We start from the raw sequence: 16,693 nt of genomic DNA on the forward strand, positions 1-16,693 counted from the left end.
CGAATAGTGGTTTTCAGAGCATAAGGGCAGGAGGAAACGGGGAGTTGTAATTTTTTTTTATCTTTTGCAAGATAAAAAGAGCTATGGTGATTGGTTGCAGAACAATGTGAATGTTCTTTACATTACTGAACACTTAAAAACAGTTAACGTGATCAATTTTATGCTATATGTATCTTACCACAATCCTAAATTTTTAAAATAAAGGAAACAAAAAATGAGACAACTGAGAAACTTTTTTCAAAAAAACAAACAAAACTCCCTAAAGTTAACATCATATCTAGTGGTGAAAGACTGAATGCTTCCCCCTAAGATCCCAAACAAGTCAGTGATGTTAGTTTTTCACCACTCTTTTTCAACCTAGTACTGGAAATTGTATCCACTGCAATAACACAAGGAAAGGAAATAAGGATTAGGAAGGAAAAAATAAAACTGTCCCAATTTACAAATGACATTATCTAGTTAGAAAATTCCAAGGAATTGACAAAAAGACTCCAAGTGATACTCCAAGTGATACCAAGACTCCAAGTTTGGGGGAGGTCCCCAAACACTGGTTAGACTTTGACCCCAGCTGGTGTCCACACTCTTGACACCATTGCAAGAAGGAATGCAAGGATAAGTCAGAAAAGAGTGAAAGTTCAGTGATTTATTGCAAAGCAAAAGTACACACTCAAGAAAGGGTAGTGCAGGCATACTCAGAGTGAGTCATGCAATGGAATTTGGGGCTTCTACCTTTGCGGGTCTCTTTAATCAAGGGGTGGAATATTCACAGAGATTCCCAAAAAAGGTTAGAGATTTCTTGAAACTGTGGCACCACCCATTTTTACACCAAATATGGGTGTTCCTGGAACTGTCCTGGTGCTAGTGGATGTGTGATTTACTATGTTAATGACGGTATAATGACGTCCTAGGTAACACCTAGGTCAAATCCAGCACTGTGTTGGGTCCAATTGGTCTTAGCCAGCTTGGTCCATACCCTGGTTTTTTAGGGTCTAATCAGCCCCTAGCTTCTGCTGCTATTTCAGCAGTTTCCTTTTGCTAGTCATCTGAAACTGTTGTCTGGAATTTTCTATTCTTCTGCGACCACACTGCATTATTCCTGTCTCACAAGAAGTAAGAAAAAAAGTTCAGCTAGGTTGCAGGATACAAGATGAACACAAAAAAATTATCATATTTCTACATACTAACAATGAACAAGCATGTGGAAACTGAAATTAGAAACATAAAATCATGTATAATTGCTTCAAAGAAAGTGAGTACTTAGGAGTATATTTAACAAACATATATAGGATCTGAATGCTGAATATTCTACAGTTTTGATGAAATTAAGAATATCTAAATAAATGAAGAAACATACTGTGTTCTTGGGTTTGAAGAATCCACACAGAAACTATGTCAATTTTCCCCAAAATTGGTCTTTAAATTGAACACAATTTTCAGCAAGCCTTTTTGTACCCATAGATCAGCTTATTCTAAATTGTATATGGACAGGCACAAGCCCTAGAGTAGCTAAAGAAATGTTCAAAAAAATAGAGAAAAATCATGCTACCCCATTGATGTGGTCTGGATGTGTGTCCTTGCCCAAAACTCATGTAAAATTGTAATCCCCAATCTTGGATGTGGGGCCTGGTGGGAGGTGATTGGATCATGGGGGTGGTTTCTCATGAGTGGTTTAGCACCATCCCCTTGGTGCTGTTGTCATCATAGTGAGTTCTCACGAGATCTGCTTGTTTAAAAGTGTGTGGCACCCCCCAACCCGCTCTCTCTCTTTCTCCTGCTCCACCCATGTGATGTGCCTGCTCCCCCTTTGCCTTCTGCCATGATTGTAAGCTTCCTGAGGCCTCCCCAGAAACAGAAGCTGCTATGCTTCTTGCACAGCCTACAGAACCGTGAGCCACTTAAACCTCTTTTCTTTATAAATTACCCAGTCTCTGGTATTTCTTTATAGCAGTATGTGAATGGACTAATATTCCCATATTAACACGTACTATATCCAAACAGTAATAAAGACAGTGTGGTACTGTAGAAAGAATAGACACATAGGCCAATACAACAGAATAGAGGACATAGAAAGAGACCCAAGTCCGATTTTTGACAAAGATGAAAAAGAAGCTCAGTGGAGGAAGGATACCCTTTCCAACAAATTGTGCTCTAACAATTAGACATCCATAAATGAAAATTGAACCTGGACCTAAACCTCAAATATTATACCAAAGTTAACTCAAAGTGGGGCACAAATTTAAATGTGAAATATAAAACTACAAAACTTCAAAAAGAAAACGCAGGAGAAAATCTTTAGGACCTGGGGCTTGGTAAAGAGTTCTTACACATGACATCAAAACCATGATCCATAAATAAAAAGGACCAATAAATGGTACTTCATCAAAATTTAAGTCTTTTGCTCAGATAATGACCTTAATAACAGAATGAAAAGACAAACTACAGAATGGGAGGAAAATTTGCAGACCACATATCTGTTAAAGGACTCGTATCTAGAAAATATAAAGAAGTCTCGAGATTTAAGCATAGAAAACAGTCCAACTAGAAAATGGCAAAAAACATTTTACCAAAAAGGATAAACAGATGGAAAATAAGCACATAAAATGATTTTTCACCTTCATTATTGGTATTTGCCAAATCATATATCACTATACGCCTATCAAAATGTTTAAAATAAAAAATAGTGATAACACCAAATGCTGGCAAGGATGCAGAGAATCAACACACTCATAAATTACTGGTGGGAATATAAAATGCTAGAGCCACTCAGTAAATAGTTTGGTAGAGTCTTACAAAACCTAACATGCACCTTATGACCTAGCAATCACACTTAGACATTTATCCCAGAGAAATGGGCATTTATCTTCATGCAATAAGCTGTAAATTAATATTCATAGCAGCTTTATTTCTAATAGCCAAAACTGGGAATACTCTGGGTGAATGGTTAGACAAACTGTGGTACAACTACACCAAGGAGTACTACTCAGCAGCAAAAAGAAATAAAGAACTATTGACACTTCACACCCCCAACAACTTGGATGATTCTCTAGAGAATGATATTGAGTGAAAAATGTCAATTCCCAAAGATTACAATGTTGTATCATTCCATTTGTTTAACATTCTTGAAATGATAAAATTATAGAAATAGACAACACATTAGTGGTTGCCAGTCATTAAGGAGGGAGAGCGGGATGGAAGCAGATTTTGTCAAAAAAGGGCAGCTTGAGGGAATTCTGAATAGGATAGATGGATTGTGTCAATATCAACATCCTGATTATGATATTGTACTGTAGTTTTGAAAGATATTAACCAGTGGAACTGGTTAAAGGGAACATGGGATCTCTCTGTATTTTTTCCTAAAATTGCATGTAAATCTACAATTATCTCAAGATTAATAATGTAATTAAAATATTAGTTGCAGTTCTATATATTAACAATGAACACATGGAAACCAAATGTTTGACATGTAATCAAACTCACAATACCACTAGCAGTCACTCCAAAGAGGATGAAATAAATCTAACATAATATGTGCAGAGTGGCTGAATGTGAGTGCAAAGAGGTAACCCAAAGGAGGTTTTTTTTGGGTAATGGAATACTTTTGTATCTTCATTGTAGTTGTGGTTACACAAATCTTTAGATGGTGTAAAATTGTTAGGACTATATGTGTGCACACCCACACATTAATGCAGGTTTAAAAAAATATTCCAAGTGAAATCAGGCCTGCAGTCTGGTAAACAGTAATGTATCAATTTCAATTCTTGATTTTGATATTATATTACATCAACAAAAAATGTTACTGTTGAGGGAAGCTGGATAAAAGGCACAAGGTCTTTTTTGGTACTATTTTTGAAATTTCCTGTGAGTCTATAATTATTTACAAACAAAATGTTAAAAAATAAATGAGATGAGGCCAAGGAGAGGTTTCAGAAATGGCTGGAAGCAACAGGGTCTGCAAATGAATGGGGTTCTAGCCAGTCTGGAACAATGGGTTTCTATGTGCTTTAAGTCTATATTTCTATGGCCCTTTCTTTTTCAAATATTACTAATTTTTTTCATTGTATTATACAAGGAATATGTATAGACATACATTTGGACATACAGACATATAGAGCGAAGTAAAAAGTTTAAGTCTCCCTATTGTCTTAACCAGAACAATATAGAGCAATTTGATATATCTGCCCTGGCTTTTTCTTTTTTGTAGTAGAGGCAGTCTCACTCCATCGTACAGTGGCAGGATCATAGCTTACAGTAACATTGAACTCCTGGGCTCAAGCGATCCTCCCACTTCAGCCTCCTGTGTAGCTGGGACTACAGGCATATGCTACCACACCCCACTAATATATTTTATTTTTTTTTGTAGAGACGAGGACCTTGCTAAACAGGCCCAGCCTTAAGTGATCCTCCCATCTCGGCTTCCCAAAATGCCGAGATTGCACGCCTATAATCCCAGCAATTTGGGAGGCCGAGGTAAGCGGATAACCTGAGATCAGGAGTTCCAGATCAGCTTGGCCAACATGGTGAACCCTATCTCTACTAAAAATACTAAAAATACAAAAATTAGCCAGGCGTGGTGTCGCGTGCCTGTAGTCCCAGCTACTCAGGAGGCTGAGGCAAGAGAATCGCTTGAACCTGGGAGGCAGAGATAGCAGTGAGCTGAGATCATCAGAGTGGAAGACAGAGTGAGACTTAGTCTCAAAAAAAAAAAAAAAAGAAAGAAAAAGAAAAGAAAAAAAAAGAATAGAAAAGAGAAAAAGAAAGAAAAGAAAAACCGCGCCCAGCCTCCTGCCCTGGCATTTTTTTTTTTTGATGCATGTATACCCATGCATGGATGTGTTGCGTTGTTGATAAAATCGTGATGTCCACACAATAACCAGAATCCAGTGATTCTGGAACTGGATTTTTTTTTCTTGATCATGTAGGTAGGACAATTGCTCAATCAGTGTAAATGGATCCGCTGCGTTCCTTAAACAGTTACGTGGGATACCATAGAGATGATCAGGTGTGACGGTGAACAGGTATTTTGAGAGTTCTTAAATACCCACGTCAACCTTTGTTGTGAAAACTGGGATGGGGTTGGGTGAACCTACTTCTTTCTTGTCGACAGTTTTTCAAAAGTCATGACCATAACGAAGTGAGAGCATTTCCCCACATCATTAAAACAGTCTGAAAAAACGCTACTGGGTTTTGATTGGTTTACGTTTAATAAAGATTGAATGAAACCACGAAAGGGCTTTTAAGCACACTGGCAACAAACAAACAAAAAGGCCATAAACAAGAGCAAATGAAAACCCAAGACGACCTTGTGCAACCACCATGGCAAACAATGGATTAAGAAGAGTGCTTAGAAAGGGAAGGACAATGGGGAAATTCGCCAATAAAGAGATATACGTGACCAGCAAATATACCAGAAAGGGAAAAATGCACGCATGTGGGCTTGATGGCACTCTGTAGCGCAGTTACTGCACCATGCGAATTAAAGAAAGATATAATGGCTTGGCTGGCCAGTTTTCAGGGGAGACCGTGGGAGAAGGGAGGTGATATGAACAGGCAGAGGCTTCTGCACGTGCTTTCTAAACAGAATCAGCATAGCGGCCCAGATTGTCCTCCTCCACTCCCGCTCCACCCTGGGAAATGGTCTCAAAGCGATCCCTGGCAGCTCCGCCCTTCAATCCACTCCAGCCTCCGGAGGCGCCCGGAAAGAGGCGGGGCTGTGTGGGCGGGACGGGGCAGTGGGCGGAGCTGAGCCTGCGGGGCACGTCGAGCAGGCGGGGTCGCAGCGCTGACGGCCTCTCTGCGGCTCCCGGTTGGGGGCGTGGCTAAGCCAGCGGCGGACCTATGCTGGCCGGGGGGGGTTCGGGGGGGGGGGTTCGGGGGGTGGCCCCCCGCAGTGAGGAGGTGTGGAGGGGGCGGAGCTGTGCGGGATCGTGGAGGAGGGGCCGAGGCAGCGGCCGCCTGAGCCCCGCTCGGCCTTGGGAACACGGGGGCGGGGCGGCCGCGGCTCTGGGCGACCCGCTGGGTGCACTAGTGCTCGGGTCCCACCGCCCTGAGGCTCGCGCTCGAGCGGGTCAGTCGGTCGGCGGGGCCTGCGCGGGGCCCGGGCCCATGGCGGCGTCGGCGGCTCTGTCTGCAGCGGCGGCTGCGGCGGCCCTGTCTGGCCTGGCGGTGCGGCTGTCGCGCTCAGCTGCGGCCCGAGGCTCGTACGGCGCCTTCTGCAAGGGGCTCACGCGCACGCTGCTCACCTTCTTCGACCTGGCCTGGCGGCTGCGCATGAACTTCCCCTACTTCTACATCGTGGCCTCGGTGATGCTTAACGTCCGCCTGCAGGTGCGGATCGAGTGAGCCGGCGGCGGCGGCGGCGAAGGCCCGGCTGAAGGGGCGCCCGTGTCCCCGCCCGCCCCCGGCCGGGTCGCCGGCATGAAGGAAAGCTGGGCCGCGGCGGGGGGCGGAGGCGGGGCGGCTCAGACCCCTGGACTCTAGACCTACGCCGCCAGGGCACGACGGCCCAGCCCTGGCCCCGGCTGCGGTCTCAGCCCGGGGGCCCTGGATCGTGCAGAAACGCACTGAATGGGCCCCTGCCATCGGGCTCCAGAAACTACCTGGGCTCGGCCGACCTGTTGCCTCATATTGGCCAAAGAGGGGGAAACCAGAAGGAGGGAATTCTGCTGCGGCGACTTGACTTTCCAGGCCCGGAGCAGAAAGGTAGGAGGCGACAGGTTGGAATGGGAGAGGGGCGGTGGCTCTGCCCTTCAGATGTCAGGGCGTGTTGGCGGTCAGGGGGAAATATGGAAGGCACCGGGGCAAACCAGCCCGAAGAGCTGTGGAGCCCAGGTGGGGAAAGGAAAGGCAGCCGCAGGCTCTCCCCTCCTCCCCAGTCATGATTGCAGGATGGGGTGAGGGGCGGCCCCCTCCCGCCCACGCCCCAGTGCCTGCCTCCCTTTCCGCAGAGGCCCCCAGGGTGTCCTCTGAACCCTGAGGAATGGAGGGTAATGGGCTGGGGGCGGCCCCGGAAGGCCCTAGAGGAGCAACGATGCCCCCACCCTTCTCTTCCCCACCAGTCGGTGGGCATAGGGAGGACGGTTCTCTTCTAGGTTGCGCCCCATATCTGTTCTCAGCCCTCAGCCCTGGGGCTCTCTGCAGCTCCTGCACAGCCCTTGGCAAAACTGCCTCCTGCCCTGTCTTTGGGGCCAGAGGACTGGTCTCTGCCTGCTCCTGCTGTCCCTTATGTTCCCCTGCCCCTACATGAGGGCACCCCCCAAGCTCTGCATTTGGAGACAGGGAAGAGTGGGAGAGACGCATTCCTACCGTCCCCTCCCCCAGTCTTGCTCTTCTGCCATGTCAGCCCATGCTCCCTAAGGCCCCTAGCTAGCAAGGCCCTCCCAGGGCCAGAGTCCCATCCTCCAGCCCCAGACGGCCTCTAGAAGCCTACTGTGTACTGAAGTGATCTGGGAAAAGGAGACCTCCCTGAGCACACAGCAGCTCTCAGCCTGGGGTGGGCAGAGCAGATGGAGGAGGGGCTTGCAAAGGAGGCCATTCCTGGGGGAAGCAAGGACGTGTCTGGTGGCCAGGCAACTGAGGTCCCCATCTCTTTCTTTCTCTTTCAGGCATTGGCATTTGTAGGCGGTGACCCGCCCCTTCTCTGGCCTTGCCAAGAGTCACATCCCTGCCCAGGGGCACCTCTGGCCCTGGAACTTGCCTGGGCAGAGGCAGCGTGAAGGGCCTGAACAAGAGGAGAAGGGCCTTCCTAGTAGAGGCACAGCATGGACAAAGGCTCACAGGGGTGGGGGTGCCCAGTGATTGAGTCCTGGCTTGGGAAGGAAGGTCTGAGTTCCCTGGGAACTGAAATCTGCTAGCAGCACTGTGAGAGAGGTGTATTTCCCCCTCCTAATGACAGAGGAAACTGAGGCTTCAGGGAGGGGTGGATTTGCCCTTGAAATGCAGATAGGAGGAGGAGGAACTGCGTGTGCCCCTGGGCCTGCAGGCCTCCACACCCCTCCCCAGTCTTCTTCAAGACCTGGCATGGTGGGAGGAGGGAGGGGGAAGTGGAGAGGGGAGCATAGGGCTCCTGGGGCACCAAGGGAGAGAGGGGCCCAGGGGTAGGGAATCTAGGAATGTCGCTTTCCTTGGAGCAGTACGGAAAGTCACAGGGAAGATCAGGAGGACGGACAGCTGAGATGGGAGACAGGAGAGATGAGCCCCAGGACCCCTGGGGAGCCAAGCTGTCCCCCACATCCTAGCCTCTCACCCCACCTGGAGCTTCACCAAGGGCTCCTCAGCAGTGAAGTGGCACAAGCCTCCCAGTTTGGTGGGCAAGTGGGGGTGATCTTGGTGTTGTGGCTCCTGGAGACACGACATAACCAGGAGGGTGAAGGGATAAACCTGGGGTGGGCTGGGGCTGAGACCCATGGCATGACCCCAATTCTCTCTCCTCAAGCTCGACCCCCCATCCCCAGGATCACACAGGAAAATCTCATCCTCAACGCTTGGATTGCTCCTGGGGGCCCCCCGGGTGTGCTGCTAACTGGTGTACAATGGTCAGGAGCAGCCCAGAGGGGAGCCAGGAAGAGACCCTCGCCCTTACCATCTATCCCCATTTCCGCATCTCTTGCACTGGTACCCCGGGCGCCACGTTCTCAGTTCCTGGGACTGAAAACTGCAGCAGTCTGGCCAGCTCCAGGGACAGAGTGGCCCAGCCACCTACTATGTACCCTCCTCAGCTGCCCACTGGACTCAGGTCCTGAATGAAGCTGTCCGCCTGCCTCACGCCAGAAGAGGCTGGACAGTGGCTGCCTCATGACCCTTGCAGTCTCCCACATCCAGGGCCTGATGACATGCCTCCTTGTCCCAAGTTTCTTGGGAACCCCTGACCCTGCTGGCCCCTCTCATCCACCCCAACCCTGTCCACCCTGGACCACCTCTGGGGGCCTGTCAGCCTGCTGGTCCCCCCAACAGATCTTTGGGGGCATCCTCTATGGGACAAGAGTGACAAAGGGCTGGAGCAGAGAAGTGAGGAGCCTCCTTGTGTCTGATGCACAGATGTGGCCCTTTCAAACCCTGGTGTCACCCTCTGGGTGACTGGATCCCCAGCTCCAGCCTCTTCCTGGGCCAGCCAGGAAGGCTGGAGGAAAGCTCTTTGCTGAGTGCATGCGTGGGAGTGTGGGGGGTGACTGAGCCCTCCCCATGCAAGGGGCTTGGCCTGGGACCCTGGAAGCTGTTTCCCTACTGGGATAAAGTTGCGTCAGCCGCAGGGGTCTCTGCCCTCAAAGACCCCCCACTGCAGGGAGCCCCACCCCATAAGAGGGTCACGGAAGTCCATGTCCGCCCACCCCCAGTGGCTTCTGGTGTGGCCGTATTGGCCTAGAGGGGCTGGCTGGGGAGGGTCAGGGCCAAGCCCTCAGCATCTGCTCCTGTCCCTGCTTTTTCACCCCTGCTGCCTGAAGTGGTAGCCCCGCCTGCCGCTTCTCCACCTCCCCTCCCCACCTCTTCTCTCCCGGATGGGGCCCTTGCTGCGTGACGGGGTCTCCATGCGCTTTATTTATTTGCAGTCTGTTTTCTAGGCGGTGGAGCTTCTAGACACTGACCGGAATGACATACTTTTCTGTGTGTGATTCACTGTGTACTGGTCAGCACAGGCTGGCCAGAGAGATGTTCTTGTTTCTGGTGTTGTCACGTCTTCTTGTTTTCTCTAAGTTTAAAAAAAACTCCTTGGTTTAATACACTAAAATCCCAACTGGAGGCCTCCCGTGTCTGGTGGGGGTGATGCAGTGGCCCCGGGTGGAGAGGCCCCATGGTGAGGTCACGAGCTCCCATGGCCAGGAGTTGGCAGGGAGAAGCCTCTGAGGGCTAGGGCTGGGGGAGGCTGTGGCAGGGACCGTGTTTCCTGTTCAGAGGCTGTGCTGAGAACCGACTTGACCTGGACCACTGCCCCATGAGAAGCAGGCAGCATCCTAGCCTGGCCCCGAGAGGTAGCTGCTTGTTCTGTTGACAGCCTTTGTTCAACGACCCAAAACATAAGTCCCTTTCCTTTTTAGAGTCTGGCGATCAAAAGTGTCTTAAGTCAGTAGAATCCTGAGGGTGGACTAGGGTGAAGTGAACTGAAACAGACTCGACACAGGTCATTTTGTGTAGCACTGAGACTCCTCTCCCTGCCTGAGGCCACCTCCCACTGCCTCCCTACCAGCAAGGTTACTGCAGAATCTTGGAGAAGATAAAGGACCTGGCCCTGGAAGCCTGCTTCCCTTTCCCAACCTTGGAAGCAAATTCTGTCCCATCAGAGCCCCCCTCCCTAGTGGCTGCCACCAGAGACCTCCCTAGTGGCTGCTGTAAGGGTTGGCAAGCAGGCAAAAGGTGGGGGAGGGAGGGCAGAGGGTAGTGTTAGAGGAAGCCCCATAGGGCCCCTGGGTGGGGGTGGGGAGGCATCCTGAGGACACAGGGCTATGCTCAGACTCAGGAGTGAAGACTGGGTTTAGGGGCCCTGGGGGCACTCCTGTTGCCAAGGGCTACCCAGGGGTCAGAGCATCCTGACAAGGAGGACCCGTCCAAACGCACTGGTGCTAATGCCCTATGGCATCTGCCACCACAGGAGAAATGGACCCCAGTCCTTGATCTTCCCTCCCCTTTGTCTAGATGGTCCTCTTTATCCCCACTCCAGGGATCACATGACTTGGCAAAGCAAGATGGGAAATGATCCTCCCAGAGCCTGGCTCCAAGGCCTCTTGAAGAGGGAGGATCACCCCTCCCATCCCTGCTACAGAGGAAAAGGCAGGAAGGCCGGTTCTGCTCCGATGGGACTCCAGGAGACCAAAGCCCTGAGCCCTGAGCCCAGCTCTTCCACTTACGACTGTGTGGTGCCAGGCAAGCTGTGCACAACCTGGAGTTTTTAGTAAGGTTCCGTTGGGATGCTTGTAAGCAGTGAATTCGATGATGTCTGTTCATTGTTTGTCATCAGGTCTCACCTGGAGCAGCCTTGTTACTGTGGGGAAAAGGAACCAAGTGAAGGGAACCGACCTCTGATGAGAGCCTGCCATGTGCCAGGCACCGTACTAGGTGCTTTGCATTCCTAATCTCATCATTATCACACAACCACCTAACCATTATCCCTGTTTTACAGAGAAACCAAAGACAGGAACCAAGTCTGAAACAGAACCCCAAGAAGAAGCTCTTTTCCTGAGCTACCAGTGCCCCTTGGAGAGGCAGGGAATTGGGCTGGAAGAATGGTGGAATGGAATAGCAAAGATGGAAGATGACCCTGTCCTTTCTGGGTGAGGTCCAGAAGAAATCCAGGGCTTGGATGAGGGGTAGACCTGAGAGCCTTCTCCAAATGGAACTCCCCAGTGGGAGCAGCTGTGGCCACCCTGAGATGGGTCCACCTGTCTTCCTTCCATTCCACCTCCAGAGATTGATTGGGACCTAAGAGACTGAGTCAGGAGAGGGCAAGAAAGCAGCTAAGTGGGAAGTTTCAGGGGCACTAGAGCAAATACATTGAGAAATGGGAAATACAAAGAGCATGCAAAATCACATCCTACTCCTACCCACCCCACTCCCAAGGGAAATTGCTGGGTTTTGGATGAATTTTCACTTTGTGTGCACCTTTTATGTATGTAAAACTACAAACATACTACTTTGAAATCTGATTCCGCTATTTCATGTTTGTCTTACCATGTTATTATGTATTTTCCTACATCCAAAGCTACCTAGTATCTCTTTTGTATGAAGGTTTCATCATGTATCCCCCAGTGCCCTTTGGTTGTTTTTCTTTGTTGTCATGTATTTTGGTGGGGGTTGGTTTGCTTTTTGTTGTTGTTTTTCCTTGTTTTTATAAATGATACAGTGACAGATGCCGTTGTGGATAAATGCTGTGGCACAGTCATCAATTCCTTGATATATATTCCTAGAAAGTGCACCAAAGGGTATGCATGGCTTAGGGCTTTTGATACTCTCCAGAGTTGGGATACCAAGTCACACTACTCACTGGAGTCAGGATGAGAGTTTTTTGAGACAATGGTGGCAATTCTGATTCAATAGATTAAAAAATTTATTACTACCTTTCATTGCCTCAAGCGGGGTGCATTTCCCTTCCTTCAAGATCAATATAATATTTAACCCATCACTTCTCTAAAATGTTTCCTTAAAAAAAAAAAAGCCTACAGCACCTGGTATTCCTGGCAGTCTCCCCTCCAAGTACTAACCAGGCCCAACCCTGCTTAGCTTCCAAGATCAGATGAGATTGGGCACATTCATGGTGATATGGCTATAAATGCATGTTTCCTTCTTGATCATCTCTACTTTAAGGCTAGAGCTAACTCTGTTTCCTAGGAGAGAGAACTTGATCCTTTCCTTCTACTCCACTTTACCTATCCCTGAGTCTCACAACGGGTTTGTCAATCTCACAATTTGATAGGTTAAAATAGTTTATTTTGATATGTTATTTTGTATGCCTTTGAATACATAATCAGGATTAAATATTTTCATAGGCCTATTGCTTAGTTGTACTTCTGTTTTTAACTATAGGGAGTAATTTTTTTTAAAAAGGAAATGAGATATACCTTTTATCATTCAGTGATGGGCAGCAACTTCAGGTGAGGATGTCAGTTTGAACTAACCTGAAAGAACACCACCCTAATCCATTGCTTCCCCACCTTCTTTTCCAAACACACTGTAACAATGGACAACATATTTAAAAAATATTTTTAAAATAGTAGCCATTCTCAAAAGTATAACAGGAAACCTCTAAGACCCAGAAGCAGAAGGAATGCAGAGCAGTAAATGGGACCTGAAGCTTCACAGCCCTTGGAGGCTAGCAAGGGAAACAGGTCTGAGAAGCCAGGAAAGAGAGCTAAACTGTAGGCAGGTACTGAGGGAGCTAGAACTAAGTGTTCTGTGTGGATCTAGGAGGTAGGAAAATGTTTTCATCATGAATGAAAACCAGAATATCTTGACCTATCCACCTTGGGTCTCTCCTGAAAGTGAGTCCCCTGCTTAAACCATGGTTTGAAACGAAGTGAAACATCTAGACTCTCAATCCCTAATTCTGCACTGTGCTCAGTGCAGGGTCGGGATTTGTACCAATATGGAAAAAACAAAAACAAAAACAAAAACTCAAGTGGTGAGTAGGATATGTACATACACAAAATATACCACTGGGCCCCTTCAGTTAAACTAAACAACACTGAAGACAAAGGAAATATCCTAAAAGTCACTAGAGAGGAATGACACATTATCCATAAAAAGAAAAACAAACATAATCCACAACAATGGGTGCCAGAAGACGATGCATCAGTAAGGGTTCAGTTGCAGAAAACAGAACTCACTGTAGCTATTTTAAACAGAAGTTCAATTGAACTATGGACCAGATGCTTACAAAATTATTTTGAGGCAGAAAGAAATGTAGGTTGGGCCTCTAAAAAACACTCCTAGGGTACCACAACAGAACTGGCTCATTAAGGTAGGTAACACTTGTACTCAATTCAGATGGAAGGAAATTGGGAGCCCAACACTGAAGCTGTTAACTTCAAGAACACATCCCTGTAGCTGTGATTCAGAGATCAGAAATCTGCTGTCATATCACAACCACCTTTTGACACCGTGAAGCTAGTTACTACACAAAGGAACACTGAAGCAGGAAAACATAAAGTCTGCATGACTGTATTCACAAGCAGAAAGACCCAAAGAAGCAGAAAGGTGGCTGCTGCTTCCCATGCATCATTTCAATCTCACCCAAGAGTACCTAACTGGTGGGATATCATTCATATTCAGAACCTCCTACTACAGGGTAATCTGAGAAATATAGATTTGGACTTTTCTGACTGTGAAGTCCAGGAAGGTACGTTAGGGGACTAGGATGGTTACTTAGTCTCTATTTTCCATATGTGTCACAATTAATGTCTTCAAAGCATGACAAGATATCTGTAAGCCTAGAACTTATGAAAAAATGTGAAATGAGCACCTTCAGACACATAGAAGAACTTGGACATTTCACTATCCATCAACTCTCTCTGAAACAATTACTGAAAAAATCTATGTTAGCAATAAGAACGAGAAACCCACAAGGAAGGAATGGAAGTCAAGAAATAACAGCAAGTAAATAGTAATTAAAAGGGGTTTAAAAATCTCAACATACATTGATGGTTAAGCAAACAAGGAAGGAGAAAAAAATAACATATTTATTGAGAACTTACTTTGTGTCAGGTACTGCTCTAAGCACATTACATATACTAAATAATGTAATACCATGACCCTAAAACAGAAACTTACATTATCGCTGTTTATAAACATGAGGAAACTTGGGCTCAGAGCGGTAAAGAAACTTGCCCAAGGTCACACACCTGGTGGAGCAAAGATTTGTGCCCAGATAGTTTTTCTCCTGAGTCTGTACTCTCAGTCTGTACTCACACTTATGAAAAGAAGGATGGGTAGAAGGAAATGTATGGAGAAGGGAAGGAGAAAAGTTTTCTGTGCACTCATAACAAGCTTATACTAAAATTCAAAACAATAACATGAGAATTGTGGAGATAGAGTGCTGAGGGAAGATAACATGGGTAAGGCTTTTGTTTTGTCAGGAAGAGAATTGAGCTGCTGAATAATTCGAAAAAATATAATTTTTAGTGTGCATGTTTAAAATTTAAGGTTAGGAAGATTCTGGGAAGGTGGTGGAGTAGGAATCAGTCTCCCCACTGAGACAAAAATTGCACTGACAGACCCTGATATAGCTGTTTTTGAACTCTTGAGTATATTGAAGACTTGCAATTTCCATGGGAAAGTTTGGAGGTAAAGTGTGTTCTTAGTCCACTAGCAACTATCTATCCAGCAGCCCCAGCCCTGTGGCAAGCACAGTGCTAGGGACACAGCACTGTGTCCCTAGCACTGTGGAACAGTTTCCACACAGCTTACACGAGCAAGGGTGGGCAAAAAGGAACTTGCCCTCCCAAAATTGCAGATCTGTACTCAGATAGCTGATTGCTGCTCCTGATCACAGACTTGCAGACAAAGAGGTGGGTGACCATTATTGTTGCACCTCTCTCCATTGTTGCAAGTCCCTCCCCCTCTGGCTGAAGCAACTTCCCAAGATTTAAAGGGTTAGCACCACTTTTCCTTTTCCCTCCTTCATTTTTCCCTTTTCTCCTTTTGGAAGCCAGAGATTAAAGACTAGGACATTCAAAAACAACTGCACATATGGAGGAAATTAGAAAGTGATTGCACATGCACAGGGGAAGCTGCAGGCTCAGAAAAAACCTGAGAAGATCTTAAGTTTACACCCCAGGCTAATCTTTGGCAAAGAAAAAACCTACAGCAATAAAAAGAACCACAATAAATAGAAACAATAACAAAAAACAGCAAACACCAAGGAAGGGGAAGAATCTGATTTCCAAAGTTCTCACATTATTAAATTCAAATGTCTAATTTTCAACAAAAAATCACAAGGCATACAAAGAAACAGGAAAGTATGGCACATTCAAAGGAAAAAATAAATCGACAGAAACAGTCCCTGATCTAGTAGATATGACAGCAGATCTATTAGACAAAGACTGTAAAACAACTCTCTTAAAAATGCTCAAGAACTAAAGGAAGATGTGGAGAAAATCAAGAAAGTGATGCATGAACAAAATGGAAATATCAAGAAAGAGATAGAAAGCCAAAGAAAGAAATCAAAAATAAACTGTAGAGCCAAAAAGTACAAAAACTGAAATAAAAAAAATCAGAAGAGGGGTTTAAAGGCAGACTTGAGCATGACAAAAGAAAGAATCAGCAACCTTGAAGATAGGACAATGGAAATTATCAAGTCTGAGGAACAGGTAGATAAAAGATTGAAGAAAAGATGAACAGAGCCTAAGAGACTTTTGGACAACACCAAGCCCATCAACATATGCATTGGAGAAGTCCCAAAAGGAAAGGAGAGAGAGAAAGGGGCAAAGGAAACCTTTGAAGAAATAATGACTGAAAACTTAACAAATTTTATGAAAGACATGAATATAAACCTCCAAGAATCTCAATGAATGCCAAGTAAGATGAACTGAGAGATACCCCAAAACCACAGCACCTTATAATGAAACTTACAATAGACAAACACAGAGAGAAAAATCTTGAAAGCAGCAAGAGAAAAATGACTCATCACATACAAGTGATCCTCAATGAAACTGTTAGCAATTTTCTCTTCAGAAAATTTAGATGCCAGAAGGCTGTGAGCTGATATATTCAAAGTGCTAAAAATATGTTGACTAAGAATGCTATATCTGGCAAAATTGTTCCTCAAATATGAGGGAGAAATTAAGATATTCCCAGATAAACAAAAGCTAATGTTACCACTACACCTGTCCTGCAAGAACTGCTCAAGAGAGTACTGCAAAGTGAAATGAAAGGGTACTAGATAGGAATTCAAAGCTGTATGAAGAAATAAAGATTCCCCCCTCCTTTCCTCCCCTATTCCCTCTTCTCTCTTTTTCCCTCCCTTTCTCTCCCTTCTCCTTCATCCTTCCTCTTCCTTCTTCTTCCCTCGGATCCCCCCTGCCTCTGCTTCCCTCCTCTCCTGTCCTTTCCCATCCTCTCCCCTCTCAACCCCCATCTCGCTCCTCCCACGGCTGTGGTCACATGGGGGCGCCGCGGGATTTAAGCTTAATCTGCCTGGTGCTCAGCACAGCAGCCTGGCTGTGGGGCGTGCTGACTGAGCTAGTCTTGGGGTCCTGCAGAAGGGGGCTGGAGG

General features: G+C 46.6%; 1 protein-coding gene, 1 non-coding gene and 1 pseudogene across 2 annotated transcripts; 2 read left to right on the forward strand and 1 right to left on the reverse strand.

Moving 5' to 3' along the window:
- The first annotated feature begins 5,886 nt into the window (after window positions 1–5,886).
- Window positions 5,887–6,440, forward strand: SMIM10L2A (small integral membrane protein 10 like 2A). Its single transcript, XM_063804653.1, has one exon. The coding sequence runs from the start codon at window positions 6,103–6,105 to the stop codon at window positions 6,337–6,339; it is 237 nt and encodes a 78-aa protein (XP_063660723.1). The 5' UTR covers window positions 5,887–6,102; the 3' UTR covers window positions 6,340–6,440.
- Window positions 6,441–6,457: 17 nt separating this feature from the next.
- On the forward strand, window positions 6,458–9,727 carry LOC736779 (uncharacterized). The gene is made up of 2 exons (XR_010154810.1): window positions 6,458–6,699; window positions 7,602–9,727. It is a non-coding gene; the product is annotated as an uncharacterized LOC736779 (transcript).
- A 2,410-nt stretch (window positions 9,728–12,137) lies between these two features.
- Window positions 12,138–12,255, reverse strand: LOC112207261 (5S ribosomal RNA; annotated as a pseudogene).
- Between the last annotated feature and the right edge of the window lie 4,438 nt (window positions 12,256–16,693).

The sequence above is a fragment of the Pan troglodytes genome, chromosome X (genome assembly GCF_028858775.2).
Source record: "Pan troglodytes isolate AG18354 chromosome X, NHGRI_mPanTro3-v2.0_pri, whole genome shotgun sequence".
Lineage (NCBI taxonomy): Eukaryota > Metazoa > Chordata > Mammalia > Primates > Hominidae > Pan > Pan troglodytes.

Coding starts and splice junctions, on each gene's coding strand:
- SMIM10L2A (XM_063804653.1), top strand. CDS start 6,103: ATGGCGGCGTCGGCGGCTCTGTCTGCAGCGGCGGCTGCGGCGGCCCTG.